General features: G+C 43.2%; 3 protein-coding genes across 5 annotated transcripts in view; 2 read left to right on the top strand and 1 right to left on the bottom strand.

Annotated features, from left to right (window-relative positions):
• Positions 1 to 132: 132 nt before the first annotated feature.
• LOC147109149 (uncharacterized) lies at positions 133 to 2,923 on the bottom strand. The gene is made up of 4 exons (XM_086004199.1): positions 2,727 to 2,923; positions 2,303 to 2,571; positions 1,830 to 1,989; positions 133 to 1,717 (listed from the first exon to the last, which is right to left on the bottom strand). Exons 2-4 carry the CDS (start codon positions 2,552 to 2,554, stop codon positions 804 to 806), a joined length of 1,326 nt encoding a protein of 441 aa, XP_085860325.1. The 5' UTR covers positions 2,555 to 2,571; positions 2,727 to 2,923; the 3' UTR covers positions 133 to 803.
• Positions 2,924 to 4,532: 1,609 nt separating this feature from the next.
• LOC147109148 (cytochrome c oxidase subunit 8A, mitochondrial) lies at positions 4,533 to 5,628 on the top strand. Its single transcript, XM_086002788.1, has 2 exons — positions 4,533 to 4,765; positions 5,304 to 5,628. The coding sequence occupies exons 1-2, from the start codon at positions 4,652 to 4,654 to the stop codon at positions 5,397 to 5,399; spliced, it is 210 nt and encodes a 69-aa protein (XP_085858914.1). The 5' UTR covers positions 4,533 to 4,651; the 3' UTR covers positions 5,400 to 5,628.
• Positions 5,629 to 19,925: 14,297 nt separating this feature from the next.
• unc79 (unc-79 homolog, NALCN channel complex subunit) overlaps positions 19,926 to 24,739 on the top strand; it is a 237,315-nt gene continuing 232,501 nt past the window's right edge. For all 3 annotated transcript variants that reach the window (XM_086002784.1, XM_086002785.1, XM_086002783.1), the window contains exon 1: positions 19,926 to 20,099. In XM_086002784.1, coding sequence (XP_085858910.1) covers positions 20,078 to 20,099 — 22 coding nt within the window. In that variant the 5' untranslated portion in view covers positions 19,926 to 20,077. The remainder of the gene's footprint in view (positions 20,100 to 24,739) is intronic.

The following is a 24,739-nucleotide window of genomic DNA, read 5'->3' as shown; positions in this document are numbered from 1 at the left end:
CCGCCGAATCTAAGGCTGCTCGCGAACTGCTGGTAGCCAACACCTTCACGCGGTAGTTACACCCTGTAACTACCCCTCCCCCCCCGCAAGGCAAAGACAGAAGCAGACACATAATAAAGTGAAACAGTGACCTTTTATTGCATAATCAAACACTTTTCTGATTCAGTTTCAATGTATAAAGTGAATAACTTGTAAATTTTAAGTAACAGTTATGAACTTTAAAAAAATTTATGGACAGGAACAGTGAGGAAGTGTTATTGGAAAGAGTTCGTCTTTACTTGTCTTTCTTCGTTCAAGAATGTTAATGACCTATTTTATGCAATTTAAAAATGTTAACGTTAACAGTTTTGAAATCACTTTGTAAACAGGTTTAACTCATTTGTGTTTGATTCTTAGTGAAATTACAAAAATTAAGATGCTAACTGCCTCTTTTAACGTTTTCAAACATGTGCAAAATGGTGACTGTTAGAAAAGAAAGTGTAAACATTTTACAGTAATTTTTACTTTTTTACTGCAATACAGACATTCAAAGTGCAAACTAGCTATTTTATAATTTTGTAACATTTGTTGTAAAAGTTTTTGAAGTTAAATAAATGTTTAAATTCTTTCAACATTGATTACTGGGTGTACTGCTGAAACGATAAGGTTACCTCTCCTTTCCTTCATAAATAAACACTTGAATTTAAATATGTAAGAAAACATTTAACATTTAAATAAAGTGAAAAATATAACTATTTAACGATTTGCCAACTGGCCTGTGTGACTGAGGGTTGAAGGTGGCGGAGTGAGCTGAAGGTGACACTCTAACGTTTCCTGCGCCTTTTCACTACCCGTGACTGGGGCCCTCCAGATCTATTTGCAAGGGCCCTGTCAGATTGTTCCTGCTCTTCAGCAGCGGCTTGAGGAAAGGGTTGTTGCTGAGGCAATTCTACGCTGCCCTGCATCATGACTGGCGCAGCTGCTGGCTCCTGGGACCAAAGTGGCTCTGCACTGGGACCTGGGGAGGGCATTTGTGCTGGAGTCAGCGTTATGCCAGTAGTGATAGATACAAGCGAATTAACTAGTGCAATCATAGTTTCATTAAGCATCACCAACTGCGATGATATCTGATTAAGAGAATTATCATTAAGCATCACCAACTGCGATGATATCTGATTAAGAGAATTATTAAGCATCACCAACTGCGATGATATCTGATTAAGATAATTATCATTAAGCACCACAAACTGCGATGATATCTGATTAAGATAATTATCATTAAGCACCACAAACTGCGATGATATCTGATTTAGTGTAATGCCAATATTCTCCATTCCCTGCCTCATAGAGTCTCTAGCGTCTACTTCCTTCTTAGTGAGAGAGCTCAGCAATTGCCTGAAACCTGCAATATCTTGCTGCTCATCTTGTAGGTGCTGCTGTACTTCTGCTCCTCCCACCTGCACTGAAGTGTCAATATGGTGTCTGCCTGTGGAGCTACAGTCATCAGTGACTAGCACAGAGCCACAGGGACCAGGAGATGGTGAGATAGTGGCCAGCGACACAGGGTCTATACACTCCTGCTGCACTTGCTGACATAGGACAGGTTGCTCCTGTTCCTCAACCACCTCAGCCACCTCAGTAACTGCTGCCACTGCATCAGAAAAACCTTCCCCAATGCCCTCTGTGGCCGCTGACTCCACGCACTGCTCATCCCGTGTGTGAGAGGTACTCTGTCCAGCTGTGGGAAGGAAGCAGAAAACATTTGCTAAGGTAAAGCACGATGTGCCACATCACAGATAGTCAGCACACACCTAACCTTCTTTAACATATAGCTGGCCAGGCCAACTCACGTTGAGGGTCAGCAATGTCTGTTTGAGATTCATCCGCGGGGCGATTGCTAGCAAATTCGTACATCTGCTGGACCCGTTCCTCATGTTCGGTCAAAACCCTCAGCATGGCAACACCACCGCCCGTGAGTGTGCGTTCCCTGGAGTTGTGAGCACTTTTACTCTGAAATTACACCAGAAATAAGAGAATCACACAGCTGCATTTCTGACATGGACAGCGAAGGCTTTGAAGACTGGGTTGGGTGTTTCTTTACATCTTTGATTGAAGTTTTACAGCTCCAAGCAATGGAATCAAGATAAGAGAACAGTAGGTATCCCTGAGCTGGCCCCAAAGCCATAAAGTTTTATTGCTACCTCAGGTGACTTTACCAAGAAGTAACTTGACTGCAGTAAATGCATTGAGAAAGCCTTTTGAAATCTGGCTAACTTAAATTCTAAGCAATGTAACAGTACACTTTAGTAATAACTGTACAAACCCTGACAGATCGCAGCAAGTCACTGAATTTCTTGCGACATTGTTCCGCTGTACGTGGAATGGTGGAGGTCGCGCTGACAGCTTGTGCAACTTCCGACCACGCTGCCATCTGACCTTTTCGCGGAGCTCTCGACTGCTCATTCCCCATGATGCGCAGGCACCTTGCCTCCACCTCGTTGAGGAGATTGCTGAGGTCATCATCAGTGAAGTCCTGAGTTCCTTTAATCACGTGAAATGTGCTCATTCCAGCCATTTCACTTTGCTAATTAACTGAAAAGAACGAATAGAATGTTTTCAAGGCTTTAAAAAATGCTTAAATAGCTTCAATTCTCTTTAAAACTATCTAAGAGTCATCAAAATCATTTAAACGTTTTAAAAATTTTATAAAAGTTCACAAAACATTCATAAAATAGCAGATAACTTACTTTCCCTGCAGCTGTGTAACTACGAAGTCCTCTGCAGCTGCTTGGAAAGATTGGGGGCGTGTCCTATTACAATGAAGAAGGAGCAGCGCTCCGAAAGCTTGTGATTTCAAATAAAGCTGTTGGACTATAACCTGGTGTTGTGTGACTTCTTACATTTGTCCACCCTAGTCCAACTCCGGCATCTCCACACCACCACCACCACCACTATTACAATGAGACCTTAAGGGGCGTGTCTCAGTTGCACAGGCTTCGCGCTGGCTGCACTCCTGGGCGGCGTGACGTCACACGCTGCCCGGGATTCTGCTCTTTCAAAAAGGAATTCCAGGCGTCCCTGGAGGTGAACGGCAGGCGCGTCGGGTAAGTGCAGATCGGGGGCTTGCACGCGCGGCCCCAGTATATAAGCAGGAATTTTTTTGTAACAATAGTAAAGATGTTTAATGAAGAAGAAATGATGCAGGTTAGGTTAATATTTTATTCGTTTTTGTGTCATTTTCGCAAAACCCACTTTGCAGCCTGACAGAACAACCTGTTTATAGGATCATTGCAGATAAGGGCTGGTTGTACTTGTTCGCTCTCCATTGTAATAACTTTCACTAATATTGTTCAGAATTTTGTATTGTTTACCTCTATTCGTGCAGAAGACATGGGAGGAATTACATGGCAGGTTATTCAATAACTCTGACTTTTAGTTTGCTGATTTAGTTTTCCAACATTCCATAATTGCAATGTAGCCAACTTGATTAAATCACTTTTTGTGGTGAATGAAAGTTGTTTTCAATCACATTATAATCACTCCATGTCTAATTAAGAATCAGAGTAAAGGAAGAAGTATCAAGTATAGAAACACAAGGCAGAATATCCTTAGGATCTGTCCAGATTCATATGTGGGAAGTGAAAGTGCCTAAACCCCTCCAGGACACATGCCCACAACCTGGCTGACTCATTTTTAATGTACATGGAGCAGAGGCTGCAGTGTCCTCTGTCTAAACACATTGCAAAGTTTATAAAGGATCCAAGTTGTCAGCAGACCGCCTGCACGGAGCTGCAGTTACCTGTGGAAACTCGAAAACATTAGTTTGAGGCAATCTCCTGGAAAGGGGTGGGGTGGGGGGTGAGGGCAAGGAGGATTTCACAATGCAGTCAGGAATCATATGGGGACCTGATTCCTCAGGTTTTTGTTGTTGTCACTTTTGAAAGCCCGAAATTTTTTTAAAATTCGTTCACGGGATGTGGGCGTCGCTGGCAGGGCCAGCATTTATTGCCCATCCCTAGCTGCCCTTGAGAAGGCGGTGGTGAGTCGCCTTCTTGAACCGCTGCAGTCCGTGTGGTGAAGGTACCTCTTTACAGCAGTGGTACTTTAACGATCACACTAAAGCCCTCCTCCCTGGCGGAGATAGCCCAGCCTCAGCGAGTGCGGATCGTCAAATCCGATGCATATGTACCAGGGGTGATCAGGGCTGGAAATTCATCCTTAAGTTTCAACTTTATTCGAGAACTGCTTAGCAGTAAAGTTAGAGCAGCAGGCGTGGTTAAAAAGTTGTATTTTACAAACCAAAGTTTCTCGGGGCTTTGGGATCTAATGGCAGTGATGAAAGGCTTTTTTTTACATCCATAAATGCCAGATGTTGCACCCCCCCCCCACCCCCCGTCAAAACAAATCAGCACGATTAAGGAATAATACACAATTAGACCTTTTTAATTCGAATGATGTCTGAATAAAATGAATACGAATCATTTGGACAACTGTTTATGGGACAGCGCGGTGCGTTGAATGGACCGACAGCTGGCCAGATGTGTGAACAGCTGGACGGATGCTGCGACTTGCCCTGCCTTTCCGTCGTCGGGGTTGAGGGACTTGGCGGTGAGTGTGAGAAAGTGTCGAGCTGGATTTTCAACCCGAGAGTTCGAAGCGAAAAGTGAAGAGCATGTCGGCCGTCCTCCGCGGGCTCCTGGGCGGCAGCCGCCAGGCCGGCGAGCAGCTTCTAATGCAAAAGGCCAACATTTACGGGAAGCCACCCAAAGAAAAAATTGGCCCCTTGGTAAGTTAGTCTCCGCGGCATCGTCATGTCTGTCCCCAGCGACGGTAAGGTTGTCACGTACACTCGCTCACCAGTTGGTGGGAAAATCGGAAAAGTAGCGCGCAGTGGAAAAATCTTATATTTTTTAATGCCTTTTATTATCTATTTATCCCGAATTTGCAAAGTTAGCCCAACTAGTCGAAGAGGCGATCTTGTAAAATTCTAATTCATTCTAGGCATCTTTCGAATTTTTCATTCTTTTAAAAAAAATTTACTTTGAAATTCACACTTTTTAAATTTGACTTTATCGAATGCGATTTGTATTTGCTTGAGTTTAAACTATCGTTGCATCTATTTGCAAAACTATAAATTCACCCCCCGTTCGTTGTGCTTTTTAAAGGACGGGTAACGAAAGGTTTGGCCGCTCGCTGCAGAACTTTCATGCGACATTTGTCAAGTGTGAAGTTTTTTTTTTACACAAATTTCAGGATGTATAAAACGCTAAGAAGTTAGATTTGCCTTTTAAGCTGTGTGTGTTTTTTTTGTATGGGTTTTACAGGCGACCGTCGTGTGTTTGTCCGTTTTCGCGGTGAGCCTTCTCGGACCAGCGGGCTGGATTCTCCATCGTCTGCCGAACTGTCGCAAAAGGGATTAGGAAGAACAACGAGTCTTTGTGATCAGTGCACCAATGCATTCAGATGCTGTAATTATTTTAGGCTATTACCGGGATAGCAATATACTTTCTATTGCCCGCTGCCGTACTACGGTTCTTTGTCTCGACTGTCCAATGTGCCTTGCAAATGTAGTCTTTTTTCTCTACTTAGTTTTAAGATTTGCTGTTGCTTGTACCTCTGTTAAATAAAGTCTGGTCAAGGGGAACTACAGCATTTGTTAGCGCCTGTCTATTTTAATGTAATTATTATTTAGGGACATGGGATCAGGACATCCAGCCCCACCAGCCTGTTCAATTACATCAAGGATGCTCTGTCTCTTAACTCCTTCTACTGCCTTGGTTCTGTAACCCTTGCCTAACAAAATCTATCAATCTCAGTTTTGACATTTTCAATTTATCTCAACAGCTTTTTTAGTCTGGAGAGTTCCGGATTTCCACTTCCCTTTGTGAAGAAGTGTTTCCTGACATCACCCCTGAACGGCCTGGCTCTAATTTTAAAGTTATGCCCCCTTGTTCTGGACCCCCCCCCCCCGCCCCCACCAGAGGAAATAGGGTAAAGAGAGAGAAACTATCGGCTCCTTTAATCATCTTAAACACCTCAATTAGATCACCCCTTAATCTTCTATACTCCAGGGAATACAAGCCTAGTCTAAGCAACCAGTCCTCATAATTTAACCCTTTTAGCCTCGGTATCATTCTGGTGAATCTGCGCTGCACCCCCTCCAAGGCTAGTATAGCGGTGCCCAGAATGCTTTACACTGAGAGTCTGCATGGTGACCCTGACATTATTGCTTCACAGTCAATAAATCTCATTAGAAATAGTACATCTACAATTAACCTTCACTCGTACTAGTCGGGCTGTGACCTATGGTGTCATAACACATCCAGAAGGAGGCCATTCTTAAATAGAGATTAGAAAGAAAATTCACCAATGAAAATGGAAACCAGAACAGAGAATGTAGGAAAACAGTCAGCATCCGAAAACTGCGGTGGAACCTAACTCGCTCGTTCAGTTGCTGGCCTCTTCTCGCTGTGTTTGCAACATTTTCTATTTTTAAGACACTTTTTTAAAATCTTGGGTATTCTCTGCAAATGTCTATGTAGATTTATATCTTGACAAAAGTCTGTACAAATCATAATCTAGGCTAACGCTTCAGTGCAGTACCAAGTAAATGCTGCTCTGTCTGTGGTGCCCACTTTGGGATGATATTTTAACCCAGCCCCCATCTAGATCCCAAAGCACAATTTGAAGAAGAGCAGGGAAGCTCTTCCAGTGTCCTGGTCAACATTTACTTCGCAACCAACATTACTAGAAAGCAAATGATCTGGTCGCTATCTCATTGCTGTTTGGGGGACCTTGCTGTGCGCAGAATTTGCAGTTGACTAAGATATATCCGCCAGGCAGTAAATCATCTCGCTGGCCACTCCTATGCTAGCTGAAGAGTCAAATTTTCTCAATTTCATATTGGCCTCCTGTTTGTATGATTTCAGTGTCAGGTTTTGGGATGTTTCCAAGCCTGACCCAGTGCTTGTAACAGTGGAGCATCACACAGAATTTGTAGGTGGTCTTGCTGTATCACTGCTCAGGTTGCAGATGGTGCCTGGGATGAGACAGTGAAGACCGATACTCCAGCTTACCTTACAGATAGTCATTAAACTTGGCATTGCTGGAGAACGGAGAAAATCATGTCCGGGGAAATAGTGCACAAGATTACTATTTGATTCATTTATATGTAACACTTGGAACTCATACAAAGTAAACTACTATATTCAGTGAATTTGTAAAGCACTTCGCCAAATTAATTAATATTATATATTTGAACTTTGAAGGTAGCAGGACAAGTGCTTAAAAAAGCATACAGAATACGTAGCTTTATAAATAGAGGCATAGAGTACACAAGCAAGGAAGTTATGGTAAACCTTTGTAAATCACTGGCGAGGCCTCAGTCCTCAGGGAGTGTGTATAAGTTCCTAGAATCAAATCTGTAAAATGGAGGAATCACCGCAGTGGGAGCTGCAGGCACGAATCCATGCTGTATCACTCCATAGTGGGCTGTTGGTATACCAGTGTGCTGCATCATCAAGCTTCTTTCTTGACAACGAGTATAAAATCATTGCATAGTGGCAATGTCCATGAGATGTAGTCATTTACCAATACAATTAAACTGGTGCTGCTACATTTATAATGAGCTAACTTCACTGGAATACTTTATTGAACAAACATACTTTTCCAATAATGTGCTGTTACTATTCACCAGTGAAGCATGAATACAATGCTTAACATGTTAAAAAAAACTATAATGCAAACCAAATATGAAATACTTATTTTTATATTGCATTCGTAAAATTAAAAGATAAATCTCAAAAATGTATTCTTGTGTAGATTAAGCTGTTGTCTCTGTGCCAGGAATTAACGTTCTAAATGCAGAGTCTTCATTTTACAGAATTTATTATAGAAAATGATACTCAGAGACAGAGGGTGATGTGAAGGCTGCGGGAGACCTCACGTTACAATTTGCTGAGTTCACTCACAGGGTGATTAGCCCTTCGGCTCTTCCTTAATTTCCTTACAATGATCTCACTTTTTATCCTCAGCTAAAAGGCCATTACATCACTTCCTCCATGACCTTTACCCTTGGTTTTTACACAAACTTACATCAGCTCAGCATTCCAGAGAATGGGGCCCAATACCAAAGCTATCCTTACAAATACAGAAAAGGTACACATATAGTCATCAAACAGATAGATATATCTATTAGAAGATCAAAACTACACAAAGAAAGAAAAGACTTGCATTTATATAGCGCCTTTCACGTCCACAAGCGCTTTACAGTCAATGAAGTACTTTTGGAGTATAGTCACCTTTGTAATGTGGGAAACGCAGCAGCCAATTTGTACACAGCAAGCTCCCACAAACAGCAATGTGATAATGACCAGATAATCTGTTTTTTGTTATGTTGATTGAGGGATAAATATTGGCCAGGACAGCAGGAATTACTCCCCTGCTCTTCTTCGAAATAGTGCCATGGGATCTTTTACATCCACCTGAGAGAACAGATGGGGCCTCAGTTTAACGCCTCATCTGAAAGACGGCACCTCGAACAGTGCAGCACTCCACTGGAGTGTCAGCCTAGATTTTTGTGCTCAAGTTCCTGGAGTGGAACTTTGAACCCACAACCTTCTGACTCAGAGGCGAGTGTGCTATCCACTGAGCCACAGCTGACACTATCCTGTATGACAACAATTGGTACAGCCTTGGAGTTTTGAACTGATTCGTTTATATTCTACAGACATTGCTTGTTTCAACAGATTCTGCCAAAACTGTCTTTTAAAATGGAGTGCTGAACATAAAATCGGTTCTTTAATAAAAATCTTTCCTGTAACAGTCTGCACAGAGCGGGATTGAATGGAGTGGACTTGAACAGAGTGTTTTATTTGGGAATTTGGAAAGAGTGGGAATTTGGAGAAGAGGAAGGAGTTGCTGCTTTTTGCCTACACTACTTGTAGTGTTTTGTGTTATAGATAGATATTTAATTTCAGTACCCATAACTATCTAGATCAAGTAAGTAGTCAAGAAACTACACTGTAAACTCAGTTACCTAAATACAAATTTAATTAAATTTAATTAAATAAAACAAGGTCATATAAGGATGGCAGTGCAGGTGGTGTGCCGCAACTGCAGCATGTGGGAGTTTGTGGAGAGCATTGTGATCACGGACAACCACGTTTGCAGTAAGTGCCTGCATCTTGAACTTCAGCTCAGAGTTTTTGAGCTGGAGTCTGAGGGGAAGACATTGTGGGGCATCAGGAATGGGGAGACTTACCTGGACACTTTGATCCAGGAGGCAGTCACACCTCTTGACGTAAGAAAACTACTAGGCACTTGGTCTAAGCGTTAAACAAAGCTTTAATCAACTGTTTTACAACATGGAGGTCTAGTTGTGTCCTTCACTAATTCCTGTTAAGAATGTCCTGCGCAAGCTGGGACCATGCCCGAGTATTTATACTCTCCTTGGACATAGCCACCCGCAGGCTGCTCAGTATTATTTCATAAGTCATTCTTTCATGAATGATTGATTCATGTCACCTCTTAGGTTAGGTAGTGGTACAGGTCTGGTTAGTGGTCAGGGACAGGAGGGTGTGACTGCAACTCAGGCAGGTAAGGGGATCCCAGGTGCAGTGCTGGAGGAGCCTCAGCCTTTGCCCTTGTCCAACAGGTATGAGGTTCTTGCTACCTGTGTGGATGAGGGAAAAGCTACAGAATGGATGAGCAAGCTGACCATGGCACCATGGTGCAGGAGGCCATTCAAGTGGGGGGCGTGAAAGGGAATGTTGTGGTAGGGGACAGTATAGTCAGGAGGATAGATACTGTTCTCTGCAGCTGCGACCGAGAGTTCCGAAGGTTGTGTTGCCTGCCAGGGTTAAAGACATCTCCTCGCGGCTGGAGAAGAACTTGGAATGGGAGGATCCAGTTGTCGTGGTCCACGTAGGAACCGACAACTAGGAATGAGGTTCTGCTGAGGGAGTTTGAGGAGCTAAGATCCAAATTAAAAAGCAGAACCTCAAAGGTAATAATCTCTGGATTGTTACCCGAGCCATGTGCAAATTGGCATAGGGACAAACAGATTAGAGGTTTAAATGTGTAGCTCAAAGAATGGTGTGGGAGGAAGGGGTTTCAGTTCATGGGACACTGGCACCAGTACCGGGGAAAGAGGGAGCTGTTCCGTTGGGACGGGCTCCACTTAAACCAGGCTGGGACCAGTGTCCTGGTGAACCGAATAACTAGGGCAGTAGATGGGGCTTTAAACGAATGAGGAGGTGGGGGTGTGGGGAGGACTCAGGAAAGAGTAAATTTAAAATCAGCGAGAGAAATGCCAAGGCTCTATAGCAGAGTAGAGTTTTGGGTAAAAATAAGCACAGTGGGTCAGGAAGGGACAGAGAGAGTAACAAAGGTAATCAGGCATCAGTGACTAAGGTGATATCAGGGAAAAATAGAAATGTCAAAGCTAAAGGCATTATATCTGAATGCGCTAAGCATTCGCAACAAAATAGATGAATTAATAGCGCAGATAGAAATGAACAGGTTTGCTCTAATAGCCATAATGGAGACATGGTTACAAAGTGGCCAAGGTTGGAACTAAATATTCCAGGATACTTAACTTTTAGAAGAGATAGGCAAAATGGAAAAGGAGGCGGGGTAGCCCTGATAATAAAGGATGGGATAAAGACAGTAGAGAGAAAGGATCTTAGCTCCGAAAATCAAGAAGTAGAATCAGTTTGGGTGGAGCTAAGATACAGCAAGGGGCAGAAAACATTGGTGGGAATTGTTTATAGGCCCTCAAACAGTAGTGGTACTGTAGGGCAGAGTATAAATCAGGAAATTTGAGGCACATGCAACAAGGTTAATACAGTAATCATGGGGGACTTTAATCTACATATAGACTGGGCAAACCAAATTTGTAGTAATAGTGTGGAGAACAAATTCATGGAATGTATACAAGATAGTTTTCTGGATCCGTATGTTGAGGAACCAACTAGGGAACAGGCTAATTTAGATCTAGTATTGTGCAATGAGAAAGGGTTAATTAATAACATTATAGTAAAGGGGCCTTTAGGGAAGAGTGACCATAATATGATAGAATTTTATATTGAGTTTGAAAGTGATTTAGTTAAATCTGAAACTAGGGTCTTAAATCTAAACAAAGCAAACTACGTAGGTATGAGGGGTGAGTTGGCTAAGGTAGATTGGGAAACTACATTAAAAGGTCTGACGGCAGAGAAGCAATGGCTAGCATTTAAAGAATTAATACATAATTTACAACAAATATACATTCCTTCAAGGCACAAAAGCCCCACAGGGAAAGTGGTCCAACCGTGGCTAACAAGAGAAGTTAAAGATAGTATTAGATTAAAGGAAGAGGCTAAAAATGTTGCCAAAAAGCATAGTAAGCCTGAGGATTGTGAGGATTTTAGAATTCAGCAAAGGAGGACCAAGAAACTGATAAAGAAAGGGAAAATAGAATATGAGAGTAAACTAGCGAGACATAAAAGTAGACTGTAAAAGCTTCTATAGGTATGTAAAAAGGTAAAGATTAGCGAAAGTAAATGAGGGTTCCTTACAGGCTGAGGCAGGAGAAAATTTAATGGGGAATAAGGAAATGGCAGAGAAATTAGATAAATACTAAGGCCACGATTTTATCGGCACTGAGAGGGTGGGTTTGCAGGCGGGTCAACGGGTAAAATTATTTTGATTGACAGCAGGTCCGATCCCACCGTCAACCCACCTCCAAACAATTTTCCCAAGTGTCGGGTCCCCGATTTGCGCATGGACCCGACACCTAACGGCGGGAAGAGGATAAAAGCCAATTAACTGCCTGTTAACAGTAGTTGACAGGCTACTTTTTAATTTTGCCGCTTCTGCCTTGGGTTTCCCGACGTCCGGACACCACGCCAATTAAGTATGGCATGTTGTGAGTCTGCTGTAATGTTGACAGCATTGATGACAGCTGCAGAAGTGGTGTGAAGGATCCACTGGTGAGTTTCAGAGGTAAGAAAATGTTGGGAAATTAATTTTTAATACATTTACACATTTCTTTGGGTAACATGTTTTGAAATCAATGTCTAGTGCCACCTCATTGGGAGAACATCTCTCATCAGTGACAGATTGCTTCTGTAACCTTACCTGCAGCTGCCATCTATTCCAGCCTATGGAGGGAGTCATTGGAGAGCCTGGGTGCAAGAGCTCACCTTTGTGCAGGGATTATCAATGTTTGCAGCACCTTAATGCTGTCAAACACTGAAAACTCAGCAGTCAAATAAAAATTGTGCATGGTCCCTTTAAGAAAACCGTCAGATGACGCGTCATCAAATGATGTCATCTGACTGGCTTCCTCTTAATTGGCTGCAGGGCGGGCTTAACAAGGTCAATCAACGTAAAATCATGTCTGTGAGCCGATGCAGTTGGGTGCAGGACTGGAACCCGGAGTCCACCTGACCCGCTCCCAAGCCGCATCCATTGACAAAATTGCAGCCTTTGTGTCTGTCTTCACGGAAGAAGATGCAAAAAACTTCCCAGAAAGAGTGGACAACCAAGGGTCTAGTGAGAATGAGGAACTGAAAGAAATTAGTATTAGTAAAAAAATAGTACTGGAGAAATTAATGGGACTGAAAGCCGATAAATCCCCTGGACCTGATGGCCTACATCCTAGGGTTTTGAAAGAGGTGGCTATAGAGATAGTGGATGCATTGGTTGTCATTTTCCAAAATTCCATAGATTCTAGAACGGTTCCTGCGGATTGGAAGGTAGCAAATGTAACCCCACTATTTAAGAAAGGAGGGAAAGAGAAAACAGGGAACTACAGACCAGTTAGCCTGACATCAGTAGGGGAAATGCTAGAATCTATTATTAAGGACGTGGTAACAGGGGCCTTAGAAAATAATAATAGGATTGGACTTGGATTTATGAAAGGGAAATTGTGTTTGACAAATCTGTTAAGAGTTTTTTGAGGTTGTAACTAGCAGAATAGATAAGGGGGAACCAGTGGATGTGGTTACTAAAGAGGTTACTAAACATACTTAGGGCTCATGGGATTGGGGGTAATATACTAGCATCGATTGAGGATTGGTTAACGGACAGAAAACAGAGAGTAGGAATAAACGGGTAAATTTCGGGTTGGCAGGCTGTAACTAGTGGGGTACCACAAGGATTAGTGCTTGGGCCTCAGCTATTCACAATCTACATCAATGATTTGGATGAGGGAACCAAATGTAATATATCCAGGTTTGCTGATGATACAAAGTTGGGTGGGAATGTAAGTTGTGAGGAGGATGCAAGGAGGCTTCAAGGGATATAGACAGGTTAAGTGAGTGGGCAAGAACATGGCAAATAATGTGGAGAAATGTGAAGTTATCCACTTTGGTAGGAAAAATAGAAAAGCACAGTATTTTTTAAATGGTGAGAGATTGGGAAATGTTGGTGTTCAGAGGGACCTGGGTGTCGTTGTACACGAATCACTAAAAGTTAACATGCAGGTACAGCAAGCAATTAGGAAAGCGAATGGTATGTTGGCCTTTATTACAAGAGGATTTGAGTATAAGAGTAAAGATGTCTTATTGCAATTATATAGGGCCCTGGTGAGACCACACCTGGAGTATTGTGTACAGATTTGGTCTCCTTACCTAAGGAAGGATATACTTGCCATACAGGGAGTGCAACGAAGGTTCACCAGACTGGTTCCTAGGATGGGGGATTGTCCTATGAGGAAAGATTGAGTAGACTCGGCCTATATTCTCTGGAGTTTAGAAGAATGAGAGGTGATCTCATTGAAACATACAAAATTCTTACAGGGCTTGACAGGGTAGATGCAGGGAGGATGTTTCCCCTGGCTGGGGAGTCCAGAACCAAGGGTCACAGTCTCAGAATAAGGGATCGACCATTTAGGACTGAGATGAGGAGAAATTTCTTCACTCAGAGGGTTGTGGATCTTTGGAATTTTCTGAGCCTCCACAGCCCTCTGGGGTATTCGTTTTTATGGGATGTGGGCGACACTGGCAAGGCCAGCATTTATTGCCCATCCCTAATTGCCATTGAGAAGGTGGTGGCGATCAGCCCGTGTGGTGAAGGTACTCCCACAGTGTTGTTAGGAAGGGAGTTGCAGGATTTTGACCCAGTGATGATGAAGGATCGGCGATATACTTCTAAGTCAGGATGGTGTGTGACTTGGAGGGGAGCCTGGAGGTGGTGGTGTTCCCATGTCTGCTACCCTTGTGCTTCTAGGTGGAAGAGGTTGCGGGTTTGGGAGGTGCTGCCGAAGAGGCCTTGGTGAGTTGCTGCAGTGCATCTTGTAGATGGTACACACTGCAGCCATGGTACGCCGATGGTGGAGGGAGTGAATGTTTAAGGTGGTAGAGGGGGTGCCAATCAAGCGGACTGCTTTGTCCTGGATGGTCTTGAGCTTCTTGAATGTTGTTGGAGCTGCACTCATCCAGGCAAGTGGAGAGTATTCCATCACACTCCTTACTTGTGCCTTGTAGATGGTAGAAAGGCTTTGGGGAGTCAAGATGTGAGACACTTGCTGCAGAATACCTAGTCTCTGACCTGCTCTTGTTGCCATAGTATTTATGTGGCTGGTCCATTAAGTTTCTGGTCAATGGTGACCCCCAAGATGTTGATGGTGGGGTATACAGGAATGGTAATGCCATTAAATGTCAAGGGGCGGTGTTTAGACTCTCGCTTGTTGGAGATAGTCATTGCCTGGCACTTCTGTGGCACGAATATTACCTGCCACTTATCAGCCCAAGCCTGAACGTCGTCCAGGTCTTGTTGCACGTGGGCATGAACTGTTTCATTATCTGAGGAGTTGTGAATGGCGCTGAACACTGTGCAGTTATCAGCGAACATCCCCACTTCTGACCTTATGTTGGAGGGAAGGTCATTGATGAAGCAGCTGAAGATGGTTTGGCCTGGGACACTGCCCTGAGGAACTCCTGCAGTGATGTCCTGGGGCTGTGATGATTGATCTTCAATCCCCACAACCATCTTCCTTTGTGCTAGGTATGACTCCAGCCAGTGGAGAGTTTTCCCCCTGATTGCCATTGACTTCAGTTTTACTCGGGCTCCTTGATGCCAGTCTCGGTCAAATGCTGCCTTGATCTCAAGGGCAGTCACTCTCACCTCACCTCTGGAATTCAGCTCCTTTGTCCATGTTTGGACCAAGGCTGTAATGAGGTCGGGAGCCGAGTGGTCTTGGCAGAACCCAAACTGGGCATCAGTGAGCAGGCTATTGGTGAGTAAGTGCTGCTTGATAGCGCTGTCGATAACACCTTCCATCACTTTGTTGATGATTGAGAGTTTGAGAGTAGACTGATGGGGCGGTATTTGGCCGGGTTGGATTTGTCCTGCTTTTTGTGGACAGGACATACTTGGTCAGTTTTCCTCATTGTCGGATAGATGTCAGTGTTGTAGCTGTACTGGAATAGCTTGGCTAGAGGTGCGGCTAGTTCTGGAGCACAAGTCTTCAGCACAATAGCCAGGATGTTGTCAGGGCCCAAAGCCTTTGCTGTATCAGCCATATCTTTATATCACGTGGAGTGAATTGAATTGGGTGAAGACTGGCTTCTGTGATGGTGGGGATCTCAGGAGGCCAATATGGATCAGCCACTTTTCACTTCTGGCTGAAGATGGTTGCAAACGCTTCAGCCTTGTCTTTTGCACTCACGTGCTGGGCTCCACCATCATTGAGGATGGGGATATTCACGGGGCCTCCTCTTCCCGTTAGTTGTTTAATGGTCCACCACATTGATGTCCCCCCACCCAGAGTACATTCTGTGCCCTTGCTACTCTCAGTGCTTCTTCCAAGTGGTGTTGAACATAGCTGAGGGAGGGCAGTAGGTGGTAATCAGCAGGAGGTTTCCTTGCTTCACCTGAAGCCATGAGACTTCATGGGGTCCGGGGTCAATGTTGAGGACTCCCATGGCCACTCCTTCCCAACTGTATACCACTGTGCCTGCACCCCTGGTGGGTCTGTCCTGCCGGTGGGAAAGGACATACCCAGGGATGGTGATGGAGGAGTTTGGGACATTAGTTGAAAGGTATGATTCTGTGAGTGTGACTATGTCAGGCTGTTGCTTGACTAGTCTGTGGGTCAGCTCTCCCAATTTTGGCAGAAGTCCCCAGATGTTGGTGAGGAGGACTTTGCAGCCGTGACTGTGTGCCGTTGCCATGTCCGTAGCCAGTGCCGAGGTCGATGCCGGGTCCATCCGGTTTCATTTTTATTATTTTGTTTCGTAGCGGTTTGTTACAACTGGGCCATTTCAGAGGGCAATTAAGAGTAAACCACATTGCTGTGGGTCTGGAGTCAGATATAGGCCAGACCAGGTAAGGACAGCAGATTTCCTTCCCGAAAGGACATTAGTGAACCAGATGGGTTTTTACAACAATCCAATAGTTTCATGGTTACCATTACTGATACTAGCTTTTCATTCCAGATTTATTTAATTAACTGAATTTAAGTTCCCCAGCTGTCGTGGTAGGATTTAACTCACGTCTCTGGATCATTGGTCCAGGCCTCTGGATTACTAGCCCAGTGACAATACCACTATGCTACCATTCCCTGTGAGCGAATCCTCACTGAGCCACGCATGTCTAAACTAGGAAGTATATATTAGAATATTTAATTCAATGTAAAATCATGTACAGAAGACAAAATAAAGATGGGATTAAGAGAGACATAAGAGACAAAAAGAAAAAGTAAAAAAAATTATTTAATTTTTTTTTTCCAACAATACAGTAATTAAATTCTGAAGGAATGAGACTCCACACTTGTAAAAGTAAATTTTCAGAACCAGAGAAGTTGTTTGGCAGTAATTAAGACTTAACATGCCATTAAAAATTCATTTACAGCTGAATGCACCAGCCCTAACTTTTCCTGGCATGTTTAATCGGCACCTAGTGACCAAATACTGCAACTTCACGCCCTTCATGCATTATAATGTCAAATCTACTGGTGAGGTACCAGTGTAGGGAAGCTTGTGGGGGAGCAGGGAAAATCGGAAAGCAACTTCTAGATTTCCGTGTTTAACTGTGCTTGTGCGGACCCCAGCAGTTGTTGTCCAATTTCCTCTTTAATAATGGTGAGCACTGTGAGCCTCGCTGTTATGCCTACCACAAAAATCAGGGCCATAGGGATTTGTGAGAATGCTTCTACTATTCATTATTTAAAATTGGATTGTTATGCATTATAATCTGATTCATAATAAAGAGCTTATTAAATCAATTCCACTTACCTTATTTTTTAAAAGAAAGCATACAGTGCTCTTAATGCTTTCAAGTAAGTTTAATTATTTTCAGAATAAACTAAAACATAAAGAGTGTTGTCTATGAAGCTAGGCGCAGGAAATGATTGCCACAATCCTCAATGGTGCTCTGCATCTGCCCAGAGCATATGTTTATTACAGTTCCCTTTGAATGGGGTTCATTTTGCACACTACTTGTAAGGTTATGTTTATTGTTTCCATTTTTTGCCATTTAATTTTTCACAATTTGCAGTGTTTACATTAGAAATATTTTGGTTGCACTAAATCTAATTTCCATTTGCAATTTCTATTTTTCTTTCATTAAAAGTGAAGTAAAATTGAAGTACAATGAGATGTCATAAACAATGCAGAGTATTGTTCCATCATGATAGGGCAGCTTCAGTGTTATTTGGCAAATAGAGTGAATGCTTTATCACTGTTGAAGTAAAATAATAATGTTATTCTATTTAAATATTATTTAAAATTTATTATATATATAGATGTGGATAAATGAAATATATTTAAAATTGTCATCATACTCTTTCTGAACATTTTTGTTTAATCCCATTAAAAATATGTTGATTAAATGTATAGTTTTATAATTATATAAAGGTAATCATCCATATTTTCAGAAATTAATTTTCCTGTAAAACACACATCCTTACATAAATATTGATAAATAGCACATTATATAAAATAACAGATGCCAGGGACTGAGTCTAATGTCATATTACTTGAGAATAATGACATCATATGAACTCCTTGATTAATTATTGTCCTTAACTCACTCTCATATGTCAATTAATCCGTGTCTGAAAGCTCAAATGTCTGTAATTTATTTGTTTGATTCTGTTCTGCTAAATATAATACAGTCTTTTCTGTTTCCTCACTGATACAAACCTGGTTTGATACCTGACTTGTGTTAACTTAGTTGATCTTAACAGCACTTTGGAATAGTCTTCTACTTTAAAGGCTCTTTATAAATGCAATGGTTCTTGTTGTAGCTGGGACAACAGTAAAGACACTCTAATTGGTCTGAGTGCCTCTGCATAAGGGAAGAAAATCGGGCAGAGTTTCACTTCTGATCACGATTCAGCAGGGGTGTAGCCAAGCATATGCAGTGTGCACAGTTTTAAGGTCCCCGAGTGGATGGAAGCAGTCAGTGCCCACATGCAGCAAGACCTGGACAACATTCAGGCTTGGGCTGATAAGTGGCAAGTAACATTCGCGTCACACAAGTGCCAGGCAATGACTATCTCCAACAAGCGAGAATTTAACCACCGCCCCTCGACATTCAATGGCATTACCATAGCTGAATCCCCCACCATCAACATCCTGGGGGGTCACCAATGACCAGAAACTTAACTGGACCAGCCACATAAATACTGTGGCTACAATAGCAGGTCAGAGGCTAGATATTCTGCACCTCCTGACTCCCCAAAGCCTTTCCACCATCTGCAAGGCACGAGTCAGGAGTGTGATGGAATATTCTCAACTTGCTTGGATGAGTGCAGCTCCAACAACACTCAAGAAGCTCAACACCATCCAGGGCAAAGCAGCCCGCTTGATTGGCACCCCATCCTCCACCTTAAAACATGTCGGACTGAGTTGTTGTGATCTGGAATACACTGCCTGAAAGGGTGCTGGAAGCAGATTCAATCGTAACATTCAAAGGAGAATTGGATAAATAATTGAAGGGAAAACATTTACAGCGCTATGGGAAAAAAGCAGGGGAATGGGATTAATTGGATAGCTCTACCAAAGAGCCGGCACAGATACAATGGGTCAAACAGCCTCCTTCTGTGCTGTATCAGTCTATGATTCTTCAGAGCAGTACTGAGGGAATAATGCTTTGTGTCAGGTGCTGCCTTTTGGATGAGAGGTTAAACTGAATGCAAAACATCCCATGAAACTATTCAGAGTGTGGGAGTTCCTTGGTATCCTGGCCAACTTGTATCCCTCAATCAACACCACCAAAAAACAGATGAACTGGTCACTCATCTAATAATTGTTTGTGGGATTGCATAAATTACCATGGTAAAGCACTTGTGATACCCTGAGAATGTGAAAGTCGTTATGTAAATGCATGTTGGAGAACTAGGGGGCATAGTCTCAGGATAAGGGGTCGGCTATTTAAGACTGAGATGAGGAATTTCTTCACTCAGAGGGTTGTGAATCTTTGGAATTCTCTACCCCAGAGTGATGTGGATGCTCAGTCATTGAGTATATTCAAGGCTGAGATAGATTTTTGGGCTCTAGGGGAAATCAAGGGATATGGAGATTGGGCGGGAAAGTGGAGTTGAGGTCGATGATCAGCCATGATCCTATTGAATGGCGGAGCAGGCTCGAGGGGCCGTATGACCTACTCCTGCTCTTACTACTTATGTTCTTTCTTTGCTTTCTAAACACGTCACATAACACTTTCTAAACAGCTTTACAGAACGATTTAAATGAAAGTCCGATCGCGAATATTTTGCCTGTGAGGTGTCATTTCATTTAAATAAAAAAACACACCCAATACGAAAACCAACTCAATCCCATCATCATCATTAGTGGGAATGGCGATTGAAAACCTCGACCGACCCATAACTAAATCCCACCCGTGCAATAGAAACCTGTACATGGCAATATCCCGGATCATTGCAATCCTCCGCATTGTTTGCATTTGATTTCTCCAGTTTATCTGAGCACGATATGGAAAGTTTAACGACACTCTGCTAATTCTGCCATTCAGTGTCCAGGACCAAACGCGGAGGCAGCCGAGTCCCAGATCGCGCGCATGCGCTGCAGTCGGCTCCAGGATCCCGAGCTACTGGAAGATGCTCTGTGGCGTATTTGATGTTTGTGACAAACGCCATTGAGGAAAAATGTCCACGAAAGCGGAACAGTGTAAGTATGCAACTTGCACAACGGTCGCAGAGCACCCGCAGAAAGTAAGGGGCGTTAGTCGGAGACGGTGTAATTATGCAGTTGAAGCCGTCGCCCCCAAAAGCTAAGGGGCCTGGCCAGATGTGGCTCAAATACAACGCAAAACCTTAAAAAAAAAATGTACTATGCATTTAATAGCGACTATTTCAGAAAATTATGTGGATTTAGTTTTGTTCTACACGCGTATCTGGAAGGCAGAAAAAATAATTAGCACTGCAAGTCTTAATGTTACCACCCTCCCCTGATCTGTAACTGCTTTAGTTGCCAAGGTCAGCCCATTGGCAACAATGGGATGTAATGAGGGAAGCTGCATTAAGGTGGATGATTATAAACGCTTTTAGCTGTGTTGATTTTTCAAGCTCGACCCATAAACATGCCAGTTTCCCCACAAATTAGTGATCACTGAAGGGGAGTTAAAAGAAAGAGAGAATGTAGCCTGATTATTAAAATTAAGGAAATATTGTAAACACATACATGCAGCCAGTTATTATTTAAGCATTTAGGCAGCCAGTCCTCACGAGAGCTCTTGTTTTTAGGGTAACCTGCTGCTGCAGGTCTAACTTTTTCATGTTATTTTTGAAGTTATCATGGGTCATCACTGTAGCGTGCATTTACAATAATGTTCAGTATCGGTGACTGTTAAAAACCATGCTATAATGAAGGTGCAGTGTATATGGCTTTCATAAATTATGCACCTTTTATTTTTATAAAAATGAATAGTAAAGATAGGATAGCCAGCGTACAATGTGATAGAAATCTCAAGTGAAGCAGACCGCACAACTTGTGAGTGCCAAAGTCCCAAGTGTTTTATAATCAATGACACTGAAAGAGATAGTTACCTTGTCACTCTACTGACTATGGCATGTTTTGTGCATGGCAGATGTGGATATTCAAGTGAAATAAATTAATCCAGATGAGTGATTTTGCAGCCAAAAAACACCTGAAACTGCTCTGTAACATTATGTTGTCTTTGTGATTAGAATTTTTCTTGGAATATGATTTTTATCTCCATTAACATCTCCACGCTTCATAAAAGTTAAAAAAAATCATTCTTGGGATGTGGATGTTGCTGTCACCCATCCCCAGTTGTCCTTGAGGAAGTGGTAGTGGGCCGCCTTCTTGAACCAATGCATTCTGTGTGGTATAGGTACTCCTACAATGCTCCTGAGATCCAGAATTTTGACCCAGCAATGAAGGTGTGTGACTTGGAGGTGAACTTGGAGGTGGTGGTGTTCCCATGCACCCACTGCCCTTGTCCTTCTAGGTGGTGGAGATTGCGGGTTTGGGAGGTGCTTGTAGATAGGACACCTTGCAGCCATGGTATACCGGTGGTTGAGGGAGTGGATGTTTAAGCTAGTGGATGGGGTGCTGATCAAGTGGACTGATTTGTCCTGGATAGTGTTGTGCTTCTTGAGTGTTGTTGGAGCTGCACCCATCTAGGCAAGTGAAGATCATTCCATCACACTCCTGACTTGTGCAGTTTGCAGATGACACAAAGCTGGGTGGGCGTGTGTGCTGTGAGGAGGATGCCGAGAAACTCCAGTATGATTTGGACAGGTTGGGTGATTGGGCAGATGCAGTATAATGTGGATAAATGCGAGGTTATCCACTCTGGTGGCAAAAACAGGAAGGCAGATTATTATCTGAACGGCAATAGATTGGGAGAAGGGGAAATGCAATGAGACCTGGGTGTCCTTGTGCACCAGTCGCTGAAGGTAAGCATGCAGGTGCAGCAGGTGGTTAAGAAGGCAAATGGTATGCTGGCCTTCGTAGCGAGAGGGTTTGAGTACAGGAACAAGGATGTCTTGCTGCAGTTGCACAGGGCCTTGGTGAGACCACACCTTGAGTATTGTGTGCAGTTTTGGTCGCCTTATCTGAGGAAGGATGTTCTTGCCATGGAGGGAGTGCAGCGAAGATTCACCAGACTGTTACCTGGGATGGCAGGAATGACGTATGAGGAGAGATTGGGTCAATTAGGCTTATATTCGCTAGAGTTTAGAAGAATGAGAGGTGATCTCATTGAAACTTATAAAATTCTAACAGTCCAAAGATGTGCGGGTTAGGTTGATTGGCTATGATAAATTGACCCTTAGTGTTAGGGGGATTAAATACGTGGGGTTACGGGGATAGGGTGGGATATGTGTTGGTGTAGGGGTGACGGGGATCGGGTGGGATATGCGTCGGTGCAGGCTCGATGGGCCGAAATGGCCTCTATCTGCGCTGTGGGGTTTCTGTGATTCTGTGACTAGAGAGACTAGATGCAGGAAGGATGTTCCTGATGGCGGGGGAGTCCAGAACCAGGGGTCACAGTCTAAAGATAAGGGGTAAGCCATTTAGGACAGAGATGAGGGGGATTTTCTTCACCCAGAGTGGTGTGAACCTGTGGAATTCTCTACCACAAAAGGCAGTTGAGGCCAATTCATTAAATATATTCAAGAAGGAGTTAGATATATTTCTTAAGGCTAAAGGGATCAAGGGATTTGGGGAGAAAGCAGGGATAGGGTACTGAGTTTGGATGATCAGCCATGATCTCATTGAATGGTGGAGCAGGCCCGAGGGGCCGAATGGCCTGCTCCTATCTTCTATGTTTTTATGTTTCTATGCCTTGTAGGTGGTAGAGAGGTTTTGGGGTGTCAGGAGGTGAGCCACTCAATGCAGAATACCCAGCCCCTGACCTCCTCTTGTAACTATGGCATATATGGTACAGTTGGGTTTCTAGTCAATGGTTACTGCCACCCCTTCCCCCTGCCAGGATGTTGATGATGGGGCAATTGCCATTGGTAATGCCGATGCATGTGAAGGGGAGGTGGTTCTCTCTTGTTGGAGATGGCCATTGCCTGGCACATGTGTGAATGTTACTTTCCAATTATCAGCCCAAGCCTGGATGTTGTCCAGGTCTTGCTGCATACGGGCACAGATTGCTTCATTATCTGAGGAATTGTGAATGGAGCTGAACACTGTGCAATCATTAGCTAACATCTCCACTTCTGACCTTATGATGGAGGGAAGGCCATTGGTGAAGCAGCTGAAGATGGTTGGGCCTAGGACACTGCCCTGAGGAACTCCTGCAGCGATATCCTGGGGCTGTGATGATTGGCCTCCAAGGACCACAACCATCTTCCTTTGTGCAAGGTATGACTCTGGCCACTGGAGAGATTTCCCCCTGATCCCACTGACTTCAGTTTTATTGGATCCTGGGTGCTACACTCTGTCCTTGACATCAAGGCAGCATTTGACTATCACCCTCACCTCACCTCTGGAATTCAGCTCTTGTGTCCATGTTTGGACCAAGGCTGCAATGAGGTCTGGAGCCGAGTGGTTCTGGCGGAACCCAAACTGAGTATCGGTGAGTAGGTTATAGCCACATGAAAGCACTGCTGACAACTCCTTCCAGCACCTTTCTGATGATTGGGAGTAGGCTGATGGATGGTAATTTGCCAGGTTGGATTTGACCTGCTTTTATTGGCCAGGACCCGAGTAGACAATTTTCCACATTGTCAGGTAGATGCCGTTGTTGTAGCTGCTAGAACTGCTAAGTTAAGGGTTAATTTTTGAGGTTAATATAGTCGGGGCCTGTAGCCTTTGCTGTGTCCTGTATATTTTTAGTAATTTGTGGGGAAATTACCTTGCAGGATAGTTGCCAAAACAGTGAATGTTATGTGACAGCCAGTATTGCAAGGAAATATAGACACTTTTATAATGAGAAGTCCCATAGACAAGTTGACAGGAGTTTTAAATAGAACACACACGCAACATACCAAATTTGCAATATAGACAGATATCTCAACATAAAAATCCACAGTGTGACATGAGTGATTTGTGCCATATGTTTTGATTCTGCTGTATTGTTATTTGCTTACTCATCTTGCGATTATATTTTCATGGCAAAACGTAAGAGCTGAAGCTTTGGGAACTGAGGTATGGTTATGTGACTTTTAGTGCTGTGATGTCTTGTTGAAAAGATCATGCTATCTCTAGTACATTATACCATTCAAAATAGTTAATTCTTTTGCTGTATGTTTTAAACAACTCAAGTACTGTATATTTATGTACATATTTGAATGTATTTGCCCTTATGACAATCTCTTTAAAGTGGTAATTAACAACTTACATATACACCCACACACATACGCACTTGTGCGTAACTGCATTGTTTGGCATGGTACTGAGCCATGGAGACAAGGAAGGCCCTTGGTTCAAACCCAGTCTTGACTGAGTTAGCAGATCTCACCTGTAGGGTGCTACAATAGCTTCACCATCACTGGGCTAAAGAAGGGAGAAATCAGGCAGGGTTCCCATTCTTGCTTGTTATCCATTGACTCATTGTGGGAGAAGCATGAATTTGGACATGGTCAAGGACTGTGATGGCTTCATTGTTGAATATCATGTTGATACTCACTGTCTAGTCTCTCATGTAAAGTATAGTCATTTGGGTAAGTTACTGGAGGACTGTGTTCCTGCAGCCATAATCCAGGATGTGTCAGGAAAGGAAGAGATTAAAAAGTGGGAAGAAAATAAGAATGCTGTAAATCATATTTGTCTGAAACAGTTCTTACACATTTTTGAAATACTTTGTAGCCAGAAATATTTATTAAAACAAC

This window comes from Somniosus microcephalus, chromosome 12 (genome assembly GCF_052327205.1).
Source record: "Somniosus microcephalus isolate GS21.2 chromosome 12, FLI_Smic_1.0, whole genome shotgun sequence".
Taxonomy (NCBI): domain Eukaryota; kingdom Metazoa; phylum Chordata; class Chondrichthyes; order Squaliformes; family Somniosidae; genus Somniosus; species Somniosus microcephalus.
The sequence above is the reverse complement of the archived record's forward strand: the minus strand, read 5'-3'. Positions and strand labels throughout refer to the sequence as shown.

Excerpts from the sequence above, each read along its gene's own strand:
- LOC147109149 (XM_086004199.1), bottom strand. The coding sequence starts at position 2,554 with ATGGCTGGAATGAGCACATTTCACGTGATTAAAGGAACTCAGGACTTC. Across the intron at positions 1,990-2,302 it reads ACTTGCTGCGATCTGTCAGG|AGTAAAAGTGCTCACAACTC; the intron begins GTTTGTACAGTT and ends GTGTAATTTCAG. Across the intron at positions 1,718-1,829 it reads AGACATTGCTGACCCTCAAC|CTGGACAGAGTACCTCTCAC; the intron begins GTGAGTTGGCCT and ends TCCTTCCCACAG.
- LOC147109148 (XM_086002788.1), top strand. The coding sequence starts at position 4,652 with ATGTCGGCCGTCCTCCGCGGGCTCCTGGGCGGCAGCCGCCAGGCCGGC. Across the intron at positions 4,766-5,303 it reads AAGAAAAAATTGGCCCCTTG|GCGACCGTCGTGTGTTTGTC; the intron begins GTAAGTTAGTCT and ends TGGGTTTTACAG.